The 16,931-nt window shown below is 41.3% G+C and overlaps 1 protein-coding gene across 22 annotated transcripts in view; it reads left to right on the top strand.

Moving 5' to 3' along the window:
• The window catches only part of GRM7 (glutamate metabotropic receptor 7), a 1,280,044-nt gene that overhangs the window by 1,151,144 nt on the left and 111,969 nt on the right, over nucleotides 1-16,931 (top strand). For 21 of the 22 annotated variants that reach the window (XR_005582805.1, XR_005582804.1, XM_039481474.1 and 18 more), the window contains one exon: nucleotides 10,955-11,890. The exons of the other annotated variant lie outside the window; for it this stretch is intronic. Coding sequence is in view for 19 of the 21 variants with exons in the window: in XM_039481474.1 (XP_039337408.1) it covers nucleotides 10,955-11,890 (936 nt within the window). In the remaining 2 variants the exon portion in view is untranslated. The remainder of the gene's footprint in view (nucleotides 1-10,954; nucleotides 11,891-16,931) is intronic. 22 annotated transcript variants of the gene reach the window in all.

The raw sequence follows: 16,931 nt of genomic DNA, 5'->3' as shown, positions 1-16,931 counted from the left end.
ACAGCTGCATCCTTAACTCATTCAGTTGTGCCTGGTTTTAGAAGCATATAGAGATATTCTGTAAGGTTAGACACTGGCTTTCTGTTAAACCAGTGTAAATACAGACTAACTCCACTGAAGCCCAGTGTGCTGAGAGCATCCTTGTCAATCCTACTTAAGAACTAGGGTGTAATTTGAGGATAGAGTGAAATAGTTGAATTTGAATGCATTTTCTCTGTATACTGAAGCCATAAAGCTATTAACAGGATGGTGTTATGATCTGGTGGGACCTATTCCTTGCTGCATGTTTCAGTTTGCAGAATCATCAAATGTCTTGACTTTTAGGAGCCGTAGGAGGGACCGTGTAACAGGAGAGTGAGCACGATTCATCTCTCTTATCTTGAAACAGGGCAGGGGTGAAAGTAACTTAAGAAACTTACCAGTATGCAAGGCCAGGGTCCTGAGCAGAGACCAGTATGCAGGGCCTCAACCAGAAGGGGCAGAGTCTTTGAATCTCTGGGCTTCCAGCAGCTACCCCAGGGCTCCAGCAGCGGGGCTCTGGTGGTGATTTAAAGGGCCGGGGTAAATGTCTGTCCATTGTGAACTATACAATACACAATATTCACATGACCAGCCAGAGAGAGAAAGTGTCTCTTCCCCCATCTGGCCAGGACTATGTGGATCACCATTTGCTGACCTGCCTTAACTCACAGACTTAGATAATGTACTTTTCAGCATATATACGCTCACATCATTTTCCATACATACATCTTGAAATTACCTCTGACATATAGGCTTTCCCTAGAGACCTTACATGACATTCTTTGGTGGACTAGTACGTAGCTACCAAACCCAGGGGATTCCTATAACCCTTATGTATCCCTGTGCCCCCTGCCAGTTGTCCAAAACTGGTCACTGAGTCATACTCTGCCTCCTCCCTACTCCCTTTGTGATTATGTTCACCCTAGGAGTGAACCATCCGTGTGCTCCCCTGAGCTTAGGGATGATGATTATTCATGGTCCTTGTGCGGGTGCATGAAGTGTGCAGAAGGCTCTTTGTTCCCCCAGTCATCTACATAGAGCTAGGGAGAATACAGCCTTAAAGGTGAAAATCCTAGCTTACCTGTAATAGCAACTGTCCACCGCTATCTGCCTGCTGTGTTCTCGTCATCAGTCAAAGTTTTGACACTTGCCAGCATTCTGCTCTTTAAGTGAACTCTAGTACCAGCCTACTCACCAGAATAGAACAGGAAGAATAAGAGTGCAATGAACGACTGCATATATTCATGACGGAAGAAAAACCTGCCACCTTAAGTGTCTGGTTTTGTCACCCTGCTGTTAACTGGGATTTTATCTGTACTGCAGTCCACCTGGAGACGTAGATCTATCTATCTATCTATCTATCTATCTATCTATCTATCTATCTATCTATCTATCTATCTATCTATATATAATATGATCTAAATGGAAATTATTTGTTCTTTTAATGTAAAGACTGATTCTAAACACTAGCAGGAATAGTTATATGGGACTGTCCTCTCTCAGGTGCTATAATATCTTCTAAGAGTATTATACTTTTTAAAAGAAGCTTAAATATTTTAAAGCTGCTTTTTAAAAATATATATTTTAAAGGGCTACAAAATAAGGGAGAACAACTTGTACTTTAGGGCACATCAGTTCATCAGTAACTTTATTCCCATACTGCTGCGCTTATTGGAGCCATTATTAGTTACCTTGAAAATGTCTCCCAGGTGTAACATACATACATACATATATATTTACATACACAACCAAATTCCAACCTCACCGGCACCCGCTCCATCCCACGATAGCCATTAACAACAATGAAATTTAAAATCAGTTGGAGATGGGTACACTGAACACCTTTGGAGATCAAGCTCTTAAATTGTAGAAAATAATCAAGGTCTTGATGCTGCAACCTGATCCACACAGGCAGGTCCTCTCATCCACACAGAATCCCACTGAAGTCATGGTGTGTCTGCACAGGGGCAGCACCCTGCCAATCCAGTTCAGATTCCAGGACTGGAATCTCACATAGTTATTCTTCAGTCTTCTCACAGAAACCAGGAAAGGATTAATACAGTTGTCTTACAACCACCACACTTTCAAATATAGTCTGTCCCTTGCTATTGTAAAAAAAAAAAAAAAGGAATTTTAAAAGCCTTTTTAAAGTTAACCTACATATTCTTATAACTTTCAGTGATAATCTTCTATGATTTCTTGAGAACTTTGCAATCCTGAGCTGATTAGGCACAATTAGAAATCTCCAAGATTTAAATCTGTAAATCTCCCATTCCTCTATAACTGTTTTCAGTTAGTCCTATGCAGACAGTGACATTAAAATAAAATAACAACAAAAAGAAAACCCCTTTTAGTTGCAATGCATAGGGATGTTAGTGGTGCAGATTTGCATCTTTTCCTAGGTAGGTTGGTTTATTTTCTTGTTGTGATCTATTTAATAAAAGAAAGTTTAGTTCAGATATTGCAATTGAATATATTGACTGTGTATTGTTGACATATGCTTAGCTTAAAACCATTATCATTTTAAAGACCAGGATTTAGAAATTAATTAGAAGACATCAATGGCTAAGCCCTAGGAGCTAAATCATGTAAATATTATCATCTGTAAGGCTGAATATACAAAAACTGTTTGAACTGCTGACTTTGTAACTGGAGTCTGCAACCAATCTGTAAGGTAGCAATAAAGCTGAGAACAGTCCTCAACGATTGTTTTCCAATATGTCCATAAAAATTATGGCATAGTTGGTAAACCCAAAAGATGGAAAGTGGTTATTTTTTCTAGCAGAGTATATTAACACTAAAGTAATTATTTCTGAACTGATTTTTATGTTAAACATTGTGTGAAATAATGTTGTTTGGTACAAGTGTCTCATAATACAAATGTTCACGTTGAAGAGGAAAAAAGGAATGTTTATATTATATACGTATAGTAACAGTTGTTTTATTCATTAAAATGGACAATTAGGACAACGTCTTGTCCACAGTGAGCATAATTAGAATACATATTGGAAATTGATTAAATAAATCTTAATTTTGAGCCTTTCTGAAATAGGGGATGGGCAGAAGTTTAGGGAGAATGGGATTATGAATTCGAGATAACCCAGAACCAAAATGGACTTTTCCGCTGTAGGGAAAATAATTCATTAGGAAGTATGGTCTTGCAGTTAAGACTTTGAACTGGGACTCAAGAGCAGAGTTCAGATCCCAGCCTGGTCACAGGTTTCCTGTGTGACATTAGGCAAGCCGTCTCATTTCTCTGTGCTTCAGTTTTGGCCTCTCAGCAAAAGCTATATGAGTGGAAGCTTGCTCACCTTTGCTGTTCATTTGTTTCAACTCTAATTGCTCATGTGTCTTTCCTATCAATTAGCTTGTCATCAGCAGCAGAGTGGGGCCTGAAAGAAATAATACTCAACAGTTAAAAATGCAGTGGAAGCCTCCACCTCTTCAAAACATGAAAAGAAACAATCTAGCCCTGCAGGCCTTATGCAAGCAAAACTCCCCTTGACTTTGATGGGTGTTTGGCCTGAATAAGGGGTTCCAAGGGATGGGCAAATAAAAGAAATAATGCCATTTCTTTGTAACAGTGAAATGAAAAGCTTTTTCTCTGGCCAAGACACGGTTTTTGTGTTTCTCCTGTAACAGCTGAGATGCTCTCTCTAACATCTAACCCCCTCGCATTGCTTACGCTGCTTTTGACTTTAGCAGTGTCCTTAACTGAAACAAGAGAAGCAAAACCTTGAGTTTTGGTTATGTCAGGTAAGTGAAGGAAGAACAGATTTAAAAAATTTTTTGTTTTTAAAAAGACTGTCCATTTTTAAATTATAAGGGTCCTTGAATACTGTTTAGTTTCTCAACCAAAGTGATTTTTTAAATAGCATTTCAGTTCACCTCTTTAAAAAAAAGTCTTAGAATCACATGTGTTTAGGTAAACTGTTTTGAAAATACTGCATCTTACCTGGGTAGGATCCTATTTGCAGTGAATAAAAAATATTAGAAGTGTGGCATAAAAAGAGCTACCAGTTTTGTAAATAACATAAGTGCAAGCAGTAATCAAATATGATTTGACAAATGGAAATTACTGTGGCAACAGAATTCTCTTTCAGATGCAGGATTTCAAAACCAAAATTAGATTCAAGGCAGTTGAGAGAATAAATAATAATAATAATAAACCAAGGCATAATTTGCCATCTCTTGGAAAACAAACTGATAACCTTAGAAATACCTAAGACCTAATGTATAGACAATATGTAGTCTGTAAACAAACATTTTGTTGTTGTTTGGGTTTCTTTAAAAAGTTATAAACCAATAATTTATTTTAAAGACAAAAATGTCTCAGATATGTTCTTTTCTTTGTGGGGAGAGTGTCTTTAGTTACAATCAGATCGGTAATCTCACTATGCCAGACTTCTATGTCAGGTGGCTTATCTGAGAGGCAGTGTTTCATTATTAATTTTTTAGCCAGAAGCGACAGAACACTAGCAAATCTTTGAGGCCAATGATATAGAGCTATCATGGTGTATACCTAGTCAACAAATAAAGGACTTTCTATAATTTTGCCTGATCAGCTGTTTATCTCTTTACACACAGTCAGGGGCGGCTCTAGCAATTTCGCCGCCCCAAGCACGGCGGCACTCTCCGGGGGGTGCTCTGGCGGTCACTGGTCCCACGGCTCCGGTGGACCTCCTGCAGACGTGCCTGCGGAGGGTCCGCTGGTCCCGCGGCTCTGGTGGAGCATCCGCAGGCACGCCTGCGGGAGGTCCACCGGAGCCGCCTGCCGCCCTCCCGCCGACCAGCGGAGCGCCCCCCGTGACATGCCACCCCAAGCACGCGCTTGGCGTGCTGGGGCCTGGAGCCGGCCCTGCACACAGTATATGTACAAAATGAGATACCTTGAGGCTGTCTCAAATATCAGGCCATGCTATTGAATACTTTTGAGAATATGGAAATTCACCTATTATAAGCTTATAATAGAAGAAAAGTATGATAATGCATTAAGGATTCAGTTGTATGGCTCCTTGAGATTTTGGCACATAGAAAATTAGTACAAGTCCCTCAACTACTGCAGATTAGGTTACAACAGAAATATGAGATCAATGAAACTCTGTATGGTAGTTAGAACAGGAAAGATGGCAATCAGAACTCGTAAATTCTGTTGCACAACTTTCTTGTTGTGCAACCTTAAATAAGTTAGCTTGAGATCTCTCCTTCTCAGCCTACCTACATATGAAATGGTTATAATACAACCAAACGGGTGTATAACTCTGTGAAGCTTAAGACAGACCACATCTCCTCTATTCTTTATCATGTTTTTCATTGCTCTTTTAGGTTCTTTTTTTATGGGGTCTTGGCTTTTATGTGATTTGTAGAGTTAAAAATCCTGTACCATTTCAACTTCTTATCATAGGAGTTGGAACTAGGGATACTGGAGGTGATGCCGAACCTCCTGGCTTGAAGGAATTCAGTGTGCATGGGGGGGCAGATAGAGGAAGGCAAGGAAAATGTAACTGTTTCATGTACCAGCTGGCCTTGCAATCCTTCGGTAGGCAGGGGCTGCAAGCTGCAATCGGGAATGCGGACTTGGCAAGGATGCAAAATATGCAAGTACAACATAACAAGGAAAGCTCATAGTCACCACCCTGCACTTTAAGCGGGGGTGGGGTGTTTTCTGGCTGGCCGGGAGATCAGGCCAATGCTTTCTGGCTAGTGGGATTAGGGTAGACATACAGCTGCTGGAAAAGTAGTCAGAGTGGTGGATGACTCACCACCTAGGAATGAGAAGTTATAAGCATCAGCAAGGGTTTGGCCTCTCCTCTCATTTCACTTGGAGCAAGCTGAGTATCTCCTGGGAGGGGGAGGGAGCAAGGCATGGGACAATTAAGGGGGGTGGGAGGGGAGAGGGACAGAGCAAGGCAAGGAAAATGTACCTGTTTCATGGCTGTGTGCTGCTTGCTGCTCACTTGCCTATATATCTTTGCTGGAAAGAGGACAGGCACAGGCCAGGCAGCCCCAAGGGAGCCCGTGGGCTGGAAGGAAACCCAAGACAAACAGTATTGTGGCAGGGGCAAGGGGGCTCACAAGTATGTGGACTGCTACTGCTCAGGGTGGTGTGTTTAATAACCCAAGGCATAACCCAGGGCAGCCTCATGGACTAAGGGAGGCTTAGTAAATGATCACAGGAAAGTGTCGTGCACTCAGGTGAGCTGGCTGTGTGCATTGATGGGGTGGTTAGCTAAGATGTGCAGCAAATGGTCAGTGACGTTTCTGAGGTTTTCTCCACAGCATTACAAAGCTTCAAAGGGCGCAAGGTCACCTAAAAAACCAGGATGTTTTCTTCCACCTAAGGGAAGGGATGGCAGTAATGCTGATCCTGGGGGTGAGTGTAATGTAAGCCACAAAGAGGTTGGGGAAATGGGTGGCAGAGGTGGTATCTGGGCTTCCAGCCTGGCAAAGGGTGGCCGTTGCAGGGGCCACAGCCAGGTGCAGAGACCATGCTCAACCAGTCACTCAGTGAGTTCACCGAAGGGGAACAGGAGTCAGCGATTGGGGTAGTAAGTACTCTGGGCCCAGGTGTAGAAGGTCGAGAAGCCTGGACAGAACCACCTAGGGGTGGCACCTTCAGTGGGGGGGCCCTGGCATTATTACACAGCTGCTGCAAGCTAATTTGCATTTACAACAGCAGCTTCAGGCAGCTAGATGTGAGGGGTCTGCACAGGGTGACAGGGTAGGCCCAGCATGGGCTCAAGTTTCAGCAGCAGGACAAGGAAGGGGCACATGGCAACTCATCGGCCATCAGGGCATGTAACCACAGGGGACAGGGTAGACACTCCCTGGGGGCCTATGGGGAAACAGGGCTCTGCAGTACGGCTATGCCGGGGTAGCTTACCCAATGGGAGTTCACCTACTCAGTGCAACTAAATCTAGAATCCTCACAGGCAATTTGGGCATGTAATATCCCTATGGCACAGGAAGGTATTCACAGACAATAAACATGGACGAGGCGAGCAAAACAGTGAACTGCCCAAGAGACCAAGGGTGCCTAGAACATGAAAACATTGGGAGGCTGCCCTTGTCATCTAGGCGGGTGTTATGGTACAGGCCTATCCAGACAGCAGCCTGGCCTTTGTTAATTATACAAATATAATTAGGCGGGCACCCAGTATGTTTGGGGGCATGTCATAAGCAGTTTCCATTCAGGGCAGCAACACAAATTGGAATAAGGTGGCATCACACACCGTGGTTCAATGGCATAACACCAAGAGCGCCAGGGAGTGCAGGTACTCCACAGGGAGGGCAGCCAGTGACTAGATAAATGTCCTGGTAAAGGATTTAAGAGGAGGTAATGGATAAAGAAACAGAACAGGGGCAGGGGTTTGGGGACTCCCATGACTGGTATGGTAGGGAGCCAACCCCCCGCCCCCGTTCTCATAGTCCTCCGTAAGCCTCTTGAGAGGCTGGTGGATAGTAAGGTCCACATCATGGGTCGGCTGTGGGACCTGATGGAAACAAAGGGGGGCTGGTGAAAGCCCAGTGAATTGATTTGAATAAGCATGGATTTGCATGCACCGTACACTTTATCTGCCGGGTAGTCCCAGACATCTATAAAATAAAGTTGCGGCCTGATTAAAACCCATAACAAGTCTCCTGTCCTTCTTGCAGTATACCCAGACAATTAAAAATCCTGTCCCATTTCAACTTCTTATCATAGTGCTGGAACTAGGGATACTGGGGGTGCTGCCAAAGCTCCTGGCTTGAAGTGGTTTCTGTCATATACAGGGTTTACAGTTTGGTTCAATGTCTCTCAGCACCGCCATAATACAGACTGTTCCAGCACCTCTTGCTTCTTATATTTCCCTCTTGCTTCCTTTTCCTTCTGAAACAATTCATTCTGCCCCCTCAGCATGTAACTTAGACACTCACCACTTTACTCCAATTTATGTAATTTACACCACCACTTACATTCTTTGGGCCAAATTGCCAGACGATGTAAGTGACTTGCCTCAGTTGATCTGATAAATTGGTGGCAGATTGGGATTAGAACTCCATAGTTCTTGGCGCCTAGTGCCCGGCTTTTCAGTGAGACCTCATCATCTTTATCATTATAATTAAATAATTGTATTAATTCATTTAAGCTACTGGAGTCAATATCCCTTTGGTTTCTATAAATTATGCACCTTTAACTCAGCAGAGCATGAAAGAAGAACTTGTGGGTCTTTTTTTCTTCCAATATAAGTTGTGTATATTGAAGATTACTGAAGTTTCTAATACAGTGCCAGACCCTTGGAATATCTATTATTGTGGGATTATTTTTCTAACATTCTCAGGAGTGTCCCTTGGTAGCATAGCAAGAAGATTAAACATTTTGAGCAGCATGTGACTTTATTTATTTTTTAAAATATATTAAATGAATTTGAGCCAGGACCGATTTTGAATTAAATTACCAAAGTATGACCTAATCCTTCATTTAAGACTTGCAAACCCTAAACTTCCTATATATATTAATAGTTACAAAAAGCTAACTCATGGGCTTTAAGGTCAGAAAGGACCATCATGATCGTCTAGTCTGACCTCCTGCACATTGCAGGCCACAGAACCTCACCTACCCATTCTTATAATACACCCCTAACCTGGTGTCTGGCTGAGTTATTGAAGTCCTTAAATCATGATTTAAAGACTTAAAGTTATAGAGAATCCACAATTTACACTAGTTTAAACCTGCAAGTGCCCCTCTCTCATGCTGCAGAGGAAGGCAGAAAAACAAACAAACCTATAACCCAGGGTCTCTGCAAATCTAACGAGGGGAAAATTCCTTCCTGACCCCAAATATGGTGATCAGTTAGACCCTGTGCATGTGGGCAAGACCCCCAACTAGACACCTTGGAAAGAATAATCTTCAGTAACTCAGAGCCCTCTCCCATCTAGTGGCACATTACTGGCCATTGGAGATATTTGCTGCTAGCTGTCACATCACGCTATCCCCTCCATAAACTTATCAAGCTCAGTCTTGAAGCCATTTAGGCTTTTTGCCACCACTGTTCCCTTGGAAGGCTGTTCCAGAACTTCATTCCTCTGATGGTTAGAAGCATTTCTCTAATTTGAAACCTAAGCTTGTTGATGGCCAATTTATATCCATTTGTTCTTGTGTCCACATAGGCTCTTAACTTAAATAACTCCTCTCCCTCCCTGGTATTTATCCCTCTGATTTATTTATAGAGAACAATCATATCTCCCCTCAGCCTTCTCTAGGTTAGGCTAAACAAGCTAAGCTCTTTGAGTATCCTCTCATAAGGTAGGTTTTCCATCCCAGTAGCCCTTCACTGCACCTGTTCCAATTTGAATTAATCTTTCTTAAACATGGGAGACCAGAACTACACACACTATTCCAGATGAGCTTTCACCAGTGCCTTGTGTAATTGTACTAGCACTTCTCTGTCTACTGGAAATATCTTGTCTGGTGCGTCATAGGACTGCATTAGCCTTTTTGATGGCTGCATCACATTGGTGGTTCATAGTCATCCTGTGATCAAACAATACACCCAGATTTTTCTCCTCCTCTGTCACATCCAACTGATACATCCCTAGCTTATAGCAAGAATTCTAATAGCTAGTCCCTAAATGCATGATTGCACTATTAAATTTCATCCCATTTCTATAATTCCAGTTTACAAAATCATCCAGATAGTCTTGCATGATATTCTGGTCCTCCTCCATATTGGCAATACCTCCCAACTTTGTGCCATCCACAAATTTTATAAGGACACTCCCACTTTTTGTGCCAATCTCAGTAACAAAAATGTTAACTTCATGAATTCTTAGAGATCGTCTTTTATAGAAAAAACAGTAGAGAGAGATGTGTTTGATATAAACTATACAATGTTATTAGGATACTGTTTTTTATAATATCCATATCTATATCCATCCCAATAGACCCATTTTTCTTTGGAATCAGCTTTCTTTCCTAGCTAAAGAAGACAGTGGAGCTTCTCTGGATTTACCCTGTGGCAACTAAGATCAGAATCTGGCCTGATAAATTCACATTATGTCTGATAGGACCTATAAAGTGGTTGATTCTGGTTCTACTTTGGCATATTTTGAAGATGTCTAGAGTTCTCATCTTGTCTAGTACTTGAATCCTTTGTTTACCAGCCCAGAGAAATGGAAGAGTGCGAGTAAGGAAATCAAACGGGAATTACCATTAATTTAAGAATATTTTTTTTATGATTTTAGTGCCCTGAAGTATGCATGATGCCTCTCAAACATAGAAGAAAATGTCACTTAAATGAAATGTTAGCTAGCTATTATCTGTTCTTTTATCACTGATAAATGTTTCTCATGGACTCTTTCAAACTCTGGTTCTTATAGGATTGATAGAATTGATGAGAGTGCTACATTTCCACTGGTTCCATTCCCACTTTTTCCTTATAAAGTACATGTCTTTCATCTAATTCAAAATGTTATTATCACTGCCAGCATTTCCCATGAACTGGATGTATCTGGTGTTCTAGTTTTAGTAAGAAATGAAATCAAGCCCCAAGTTGTAGATGCATGTCATATAGTCGTTTTATGGTATTGCTGCATTCCATTAAACCATTACATATTCCTATTAATTTTCATAACAATCGCTTCCTATACCTTCTGAAGGTGTTGTGCTCCTATATCTCTCTATAATATCTCTATTTCCCCATATGATGTATATTGTAATGAGATTGCTAATAATAAAAATAGTAAATTACAGTAGTAATTGCAATCATGCAGGCAGAATTGTATGTGAAAATGCTGACATCTGCAGTTCCCACAAAAACACATGAAGCCATCTGTGTTTTTATTGCTTGCTTGATTTTTTTTGCTAAGTAACAACTGAGTTCAATTCCCTAGCAGTACCCGACAGTGACATACAAATAACCTCCCTCTGTATTTCACATTTCTCATTTCACAGATTGAAGACATGCAATGGGGTAAAGGAATACGCGAGATCCCATCCTCTGTTTGCAGTCTGCCTTGTAAACCAGGTGAAAGGAAGAAGATGGTGAAAGGGATGCCGTGCTGTTGGCACTGTGAGCTCTGTGATGGATACCAGTACCAAGCTGATGAGGTGACATGTTTGCTCTGCTCATATAACGAGCGACCTAATGAGAACCGCACTGGATGCCGCCCTATTCCCATTGTGAAATTGGAATGGCACTCTCCATGGGCCGTCATACCAGTCTTCTTGGCTATGCTTGGAATTATTGCCACCATTTTTGTAATGGCGACCTTCATTAGATATAATGACACTCCCATCGTCCGGGCTTCTGGAAGGGAACTCAGCTATGTCCTGTTGACCGGAATATTTCTTTGTTATATAATTACTTTCCTGATGATTGCCAAACCAGATGTTGCAGTGTGCTCCTTCCGACGTATCTTCCTGGGCTTGGGGATGTGCATCAGCTATGCAGCCCTTTTAACTAAAACAAACCGCATCTACCGCATATTTGAACAGGGCAAAAAGTCAGTGACAGCACCTCGGCTTATAAGCCCAACATCGCAGCTGGCGATCACTTCGAGTTTAATATCAGTTCAGCTTCTAGGGGTTTTCATTTGGTTTGCGGTTGATCCACCCAACATCATCATAGATTATGATGAGCAGAAGACTATGGACCCTGACCAAGCCAGAGGAGTTCTCAAATGTGACATTACGGATCTACAAATCATTTGCTCCTTGGGGTATAGCATTCTCCTAATGGTTACATGTACTGTGTATGCCATCAAGACTCGGGGTGTCCCAGAGAATTTTAATGAAGCTAAACCCATTGGATTCACTATGTACACTACCTGTATAGTATGGCTTGCCTTCATTCCAATATTTTTTGGTACTGCACAGTCAGCTGAAAAGGTAGGTGAAAATGAACTGTTAGGCTGATATATCAGGAGTCATTGCGGCTATAAATTACGGTCTGAACAGACCAAAAATGAGCTAGCTATATAAAATATATTACTGTTACATGTAGCAGTATATAACCTTACTTTTCTTCCAATTAGTTGGTGGGACATTCATTTGATAAATTGGCAGGTGAGCAATAGGAATCAGTTGAACCATTAGTTTCATTGTTGTGCTGTTTCAGTTGTACCTTTTCATTAAGATGAATGAGGTTAGCTGTCATGCTACCTGAAATGATGACTCTTAAGTAAGTTATTTTGAGTATGAGATAGAAACTTAGCATCTGTGCAGAAAAAAACCCATGGCAATTATTGTACGTCTGCACTTCTGGAGTTCAGCACTAAGGACAGCAAATAGTTGTCCTGATGAGTCTTCTGCTTCACAAAGAATATAATTCTAAATCATCCAGAGCAACAAAGAGTCCTGGCATAAGCCAATTCCATTAAAATTAGTGGAGCACATTCTGCTAATACCCAGGACTGAATCTGAACCATTTAATTTCTGCAGAATAGAGTCCTGGCATAAGCCAATTCCATTAAAATTAGTTGAGCACATTCTGCTAATACCCAGGACTGAATCTGAACCATTTAATTTCTGCAGAATAGGCATCAAAACACTAGGATCTAATCCACGTGCTTGATCCAAAGCCCATTAAACTGAATTAAAAGACTCCTGTTGACTTCACTAGGCTTTAGATAAAACCCAACCTGATTTTTTTGTTGTTGTTCTAAAACCTATGTGCAATTGACTTGCACTGCACTCTACTGCATATTTTCTCTCACACAAAGATAGGAGACAAGTCATCAGAGGGAAAGGTACCATTGCATTAAAAATAAAGATACTCAGGCAAACAAGAGCAAGTTGGACAACCTTGAACTATGCCACTATCAGTAATCAATTCTATGGATTAAACGGCCTGTGCAAACTGGCATAGCTCTGTTGAAATCAGTGGGCCTACATTAATTTGCTCCAGCTGAGAGTTTGGCCTAGTGTTTGCAATTGTTGCTGTAACACTTCAACCCAAACACGAATGTCCATATCTGCAAAGGTATTTAGGCACCTAACTCTTATTGAAATCAATGGGAGTTAGGCACCTAAATATCTTTGAGGATCTAGGCCTAAGTGCTTTCTTTTTCCCTAAACAAACCAACAAACAAAAATGAATTCTTCTCTTCCCATTTTATTTACACAGCAGAGTAATGCACAGCAAGAAGGGAGGCATTAATCTCTACAGAGATAGCATGTCCAAAAATGATGCATTTTCCAAAATTATGTGTGTGCAGGGAATCCTTTCAAATTCAGTCATTAACTGTGGCTTCATGTTACCTATCTCTCCTTATTATATTCCTTAAGCTGTGTGTTCCTGGTCCATGAGCACTATGAAAAAGGCAAAAAAACCTTCTGTTCACCACTACAATGAGCAGGACTAAGTAAAGTTTTGAGTTTTAGATTACTTTAATTGTGCTTAGGAATGTGATTGCAGCTTTGGAAATGTATTGCATAACTGCATCCATTTGTGAGTGTGAAAAAGGGTTTCTATAGTGTGAGCTTTGCAAAATTTCTCCTGCTGGATGCCTTCCTATTGCATTTGTAGAATCCCAGTCTTCCTCTTCCGCTTGTCCAACTGAGTCCCCTGCTTCGTGCTCTCCCTCCATCCTCTTAAAGCAGCTCAGAGGCCAGTTTTATCCTCACTGCCTCCCAATAGCCTGTGAAAAATGGCTCAAGGATTGCTTTGCTTGGTCTTCTCTGTCCCATCCTCTTAAAAAAAAAAAAAAGAAAGTAGCAGATAGAACCACTTTTCTCCTTGCCTCATAAAGAGCTAGCTAGTGTCTAGGCTGCTCTACTCCCAACTTCCCCTCCCGTTAAAGGAGAAGCGGGAGTTGAACCATTCTGCTCCTTTGCGCCTCATAGACCTCAAAATTGCAGATTCTGACCCAGCTCAGCCCACTCATAAAGACAAAATTTCTTCTTCTCTTAGGTGAATGGGCAACTGGGTAGTTCAAGTCCCCATTAAAATGGTTTATTTTACACCCACTGTACAATGTGCTACAATGAAAAATTTGCACCACTGAAATCTGATACAGGAATTCACATGATCTATTAAAGTATCATTAAAAATATCAATGACACAACACATTTTTGTGCTGACAGCAGTATGGAAATTAAATTCTGCAGGCTGATACTTTGGTTACTTGATGTTTTCACTGGCAAGGTAACAATGAAGAAATGGTTCTTTAGAATTCATACGTTTTTGTCCTACTAAGATTTGCAGCTTAAGGCTAATTTCAGAGTTGGGTTACATTGGTAGGATCAGGGTCGGCTCCAAGCACCAGCATAGCAAGCAGGTGCTTGGGGCGGCCAATTCAAAGGGGCGGCACTCCGTCCAGTATTGGGGTGGAACGTCTGGGTCTTTGGTGGAAATTCAGCGGTGGGTCCCTCATTCCTTCTCTTCCTCTTTGAGCTGCTGCTGAATTGCCGCCGAAGAGCGGGAGGACCCACCGCCGAAGAAGCAGCTCGATTGAGCTGCCACCAAAGTGCCACCACTCATCCTTTTTTTTTTTTTTTTTGGTTTGTTTTTTGTTTTGCCGCTTGGGGCGGCAGAAAAGCTGGAGCCAGCTCTGGGTAGGATGCAGAGTCCCCAGCAGCAAACGTCTTCAGTGGGAAGATTGCAGCAGCTCAGCTTGACCACTGTCTCCTTTCTGCAGTGGGCCCCATGACAGCCATCACAGCCACACAGGGGAGTAGTGCTAGCTGAGAAAGGGGATGTTATCTCAACAGGAGGGGGATGCACATTTTGAGTGTATCCCTGGTGCAGTTTCCACCAGTGAGGCATTGATAGGAAAGACAAGAAGTAAGTAGTGCAAGCAACTTTAAACAGTGTTGGGGCCGTTTCTTGATCATTCATAACTTTTGTTCTTAATTAGCAATTGCACTGTTCAGAATAGCAATGCTCAAATATTGTCTGAGCTGTGTTGAATGGAGTCTACTGTTGACACGTGAAGGGGCGGCTAAATGTGTTGATTAAACTGATGGTTGAAAAGACTTAAGCAAACTGATATAAAAACTAGCTGATCTCAAACAGTATTGTCAAAACTTTGAAGTCATGGGGTTTAAAGCTAACGAGAATTGCAAAGCTAAAAACACAATTCTTTGAATCCATACACTGCAGACAACAGAGACAATTACTAGCTTAATCTTATTTGTAACAGAGAGGATGGTGCTTGTAAAACATAGGCCTCTACCTCTTGAGCTAAAGGAGATCTTCCTAGCTAGCCAGTAGTTGGCCCCTTATCTCTATCGGAGCCTAGAGGGCAGTATGATCACAAAAGCAGAATATTGCAGTTTGCCTGTCATCTCAACAGATTGTGGCCAGTGGCTCTTTGTCCTTGTTCTGCCCAGCTTCTACAGATATTCATGAATACTGGGCTATTAGAGGCACAGTAACAAGACTTGCCACCAAACTTGATGGCATACTTTTTTCTTTACTTACAAAATCTGCCATCAGTGCAGAGATCAGTCTGGTAGCTATTTGTCTGAAAAAGATCTTCATCCGAACACTAATGATTTCCTGTCAGTTGTTTCCTCTTGAACATACCGTGTGGAAGATCAGCCGTGAATAGGAGTTGGGTCAGGACAAAATTCCATGCAACATTTAACTCTTACTGGGAAGTGATGTTCTGTGTAGTGTTGTGACTTTCATTGTGTGGGCTTATTCTTTTACTAACAAGCACAAACATATTATCACTTGGGAGAGTGTGATCCGCTCTCTTTCTGACAAAGAGAGGCAACTGAAGCAGAGAAAAATGATATAGTAAGTAATGCTGTAGTAAAACAGTGAGCGAGAAAGATGATCTCAACAGCTGTGTTTTAACAGACTGGAATGAGGAAGTGTGGGGTTTAAGGAAGGCCAGAGAGGGAGGAGGCTGTACTGAAAATTTTATTTAAAAACTTATCCGGAGACCATCCCTGGTATGTGAGCTATTACATTAACTTGGTTGATTCACATCTAGTTCAGACTGTCATTTACACAATTGACCATTTTTTTGCTTGCTATTTAATATCTGATCTGCTACACGTGCTTTGTGAATTATTATAGTTTGATTTGTTATGGGGCTTGTTATGTTTTTGGTGAATCTGGTATATCCTTATATGTAACAGGCTTAACAGTTTTTTGAGGCTGTTTAGTTCTTGACTGAAGTATCCACATACTGACTTCTTTACATATCATTTATAAACATAATTGATTTATATTGTATTTTATCTATTACAGTATATGCTCATCTATTGTTGATTTGGGTGGAATTAGAGTAACTATGTCAATGAAACTGGTATCCATTCATGCATCATCTTAGAAGAAAAAACATCCTTTCTTGAAGATATATTTGGTACAATGTCCCTAAATGTGGCACTGGCTAGTTCCTTCTGAGAATAATGGGTCACTTGCTGTTGAACTTTAAGCAGCTTCTAATGATCAAAGCTGTCCTCAACTGAAGTGCTCATGGGTTTTCAGGGTTCAAGATAGCTGACAATGTTCATACACCATCTGCTGCCCAACTAAGCACGATAGTGTAGCACAGCTTGTTAACTTGTACCTTTGGAGAGTGGCTGTACAAAAGAAACATTAGTTTCAACTCTCCTGGCATAATTGGTTTTGACAACAAAACTATTTTAAATTCTCAGTGGACGTGTGGGACCTTGATCAGAAACAGAGCAGCCTCAAAGAACTGATAAGCCAATTATAGTAGTTATAGGTTTATGCTAGAGTCAGTACAAATGGCACCTGAAAAGAACACAGACTGATCTGTAAGGTCAAGTAAAGCACAGCTAAATCAATAAGCCAAATTGAGTCAAAACTTTAAACTACAAAAGTAAAAAGATAAGGAGAGAAGTAATACAAGTAGCTGAAAGCTCTGAAAAACTTGATTTGTGTGTGACTGCTGTACAGAACATCAAATGTAATTATTCCCTGACACTTTACTCTTTATTTGCTAATCAA

Source organism: Mauremys reevesii, linkage group 7, assembly GCF_016161935.1.
Source record: "Mauremys reevesii isolate NIE-2019 linkage group 7, ASM1616193v1, whole genome shotgun sequence".
Lineage (NCBI taxonomy): Eukaryota > Metazoa > Chordata > Testudines > Geoemydidae > Mauremys > Mauremys reevesii.
The sequence above is the reverse complement of the archived record's forward strand: the minus strand, read 5'-3'. Positions and strand labels throughout refer to the sequence as shown.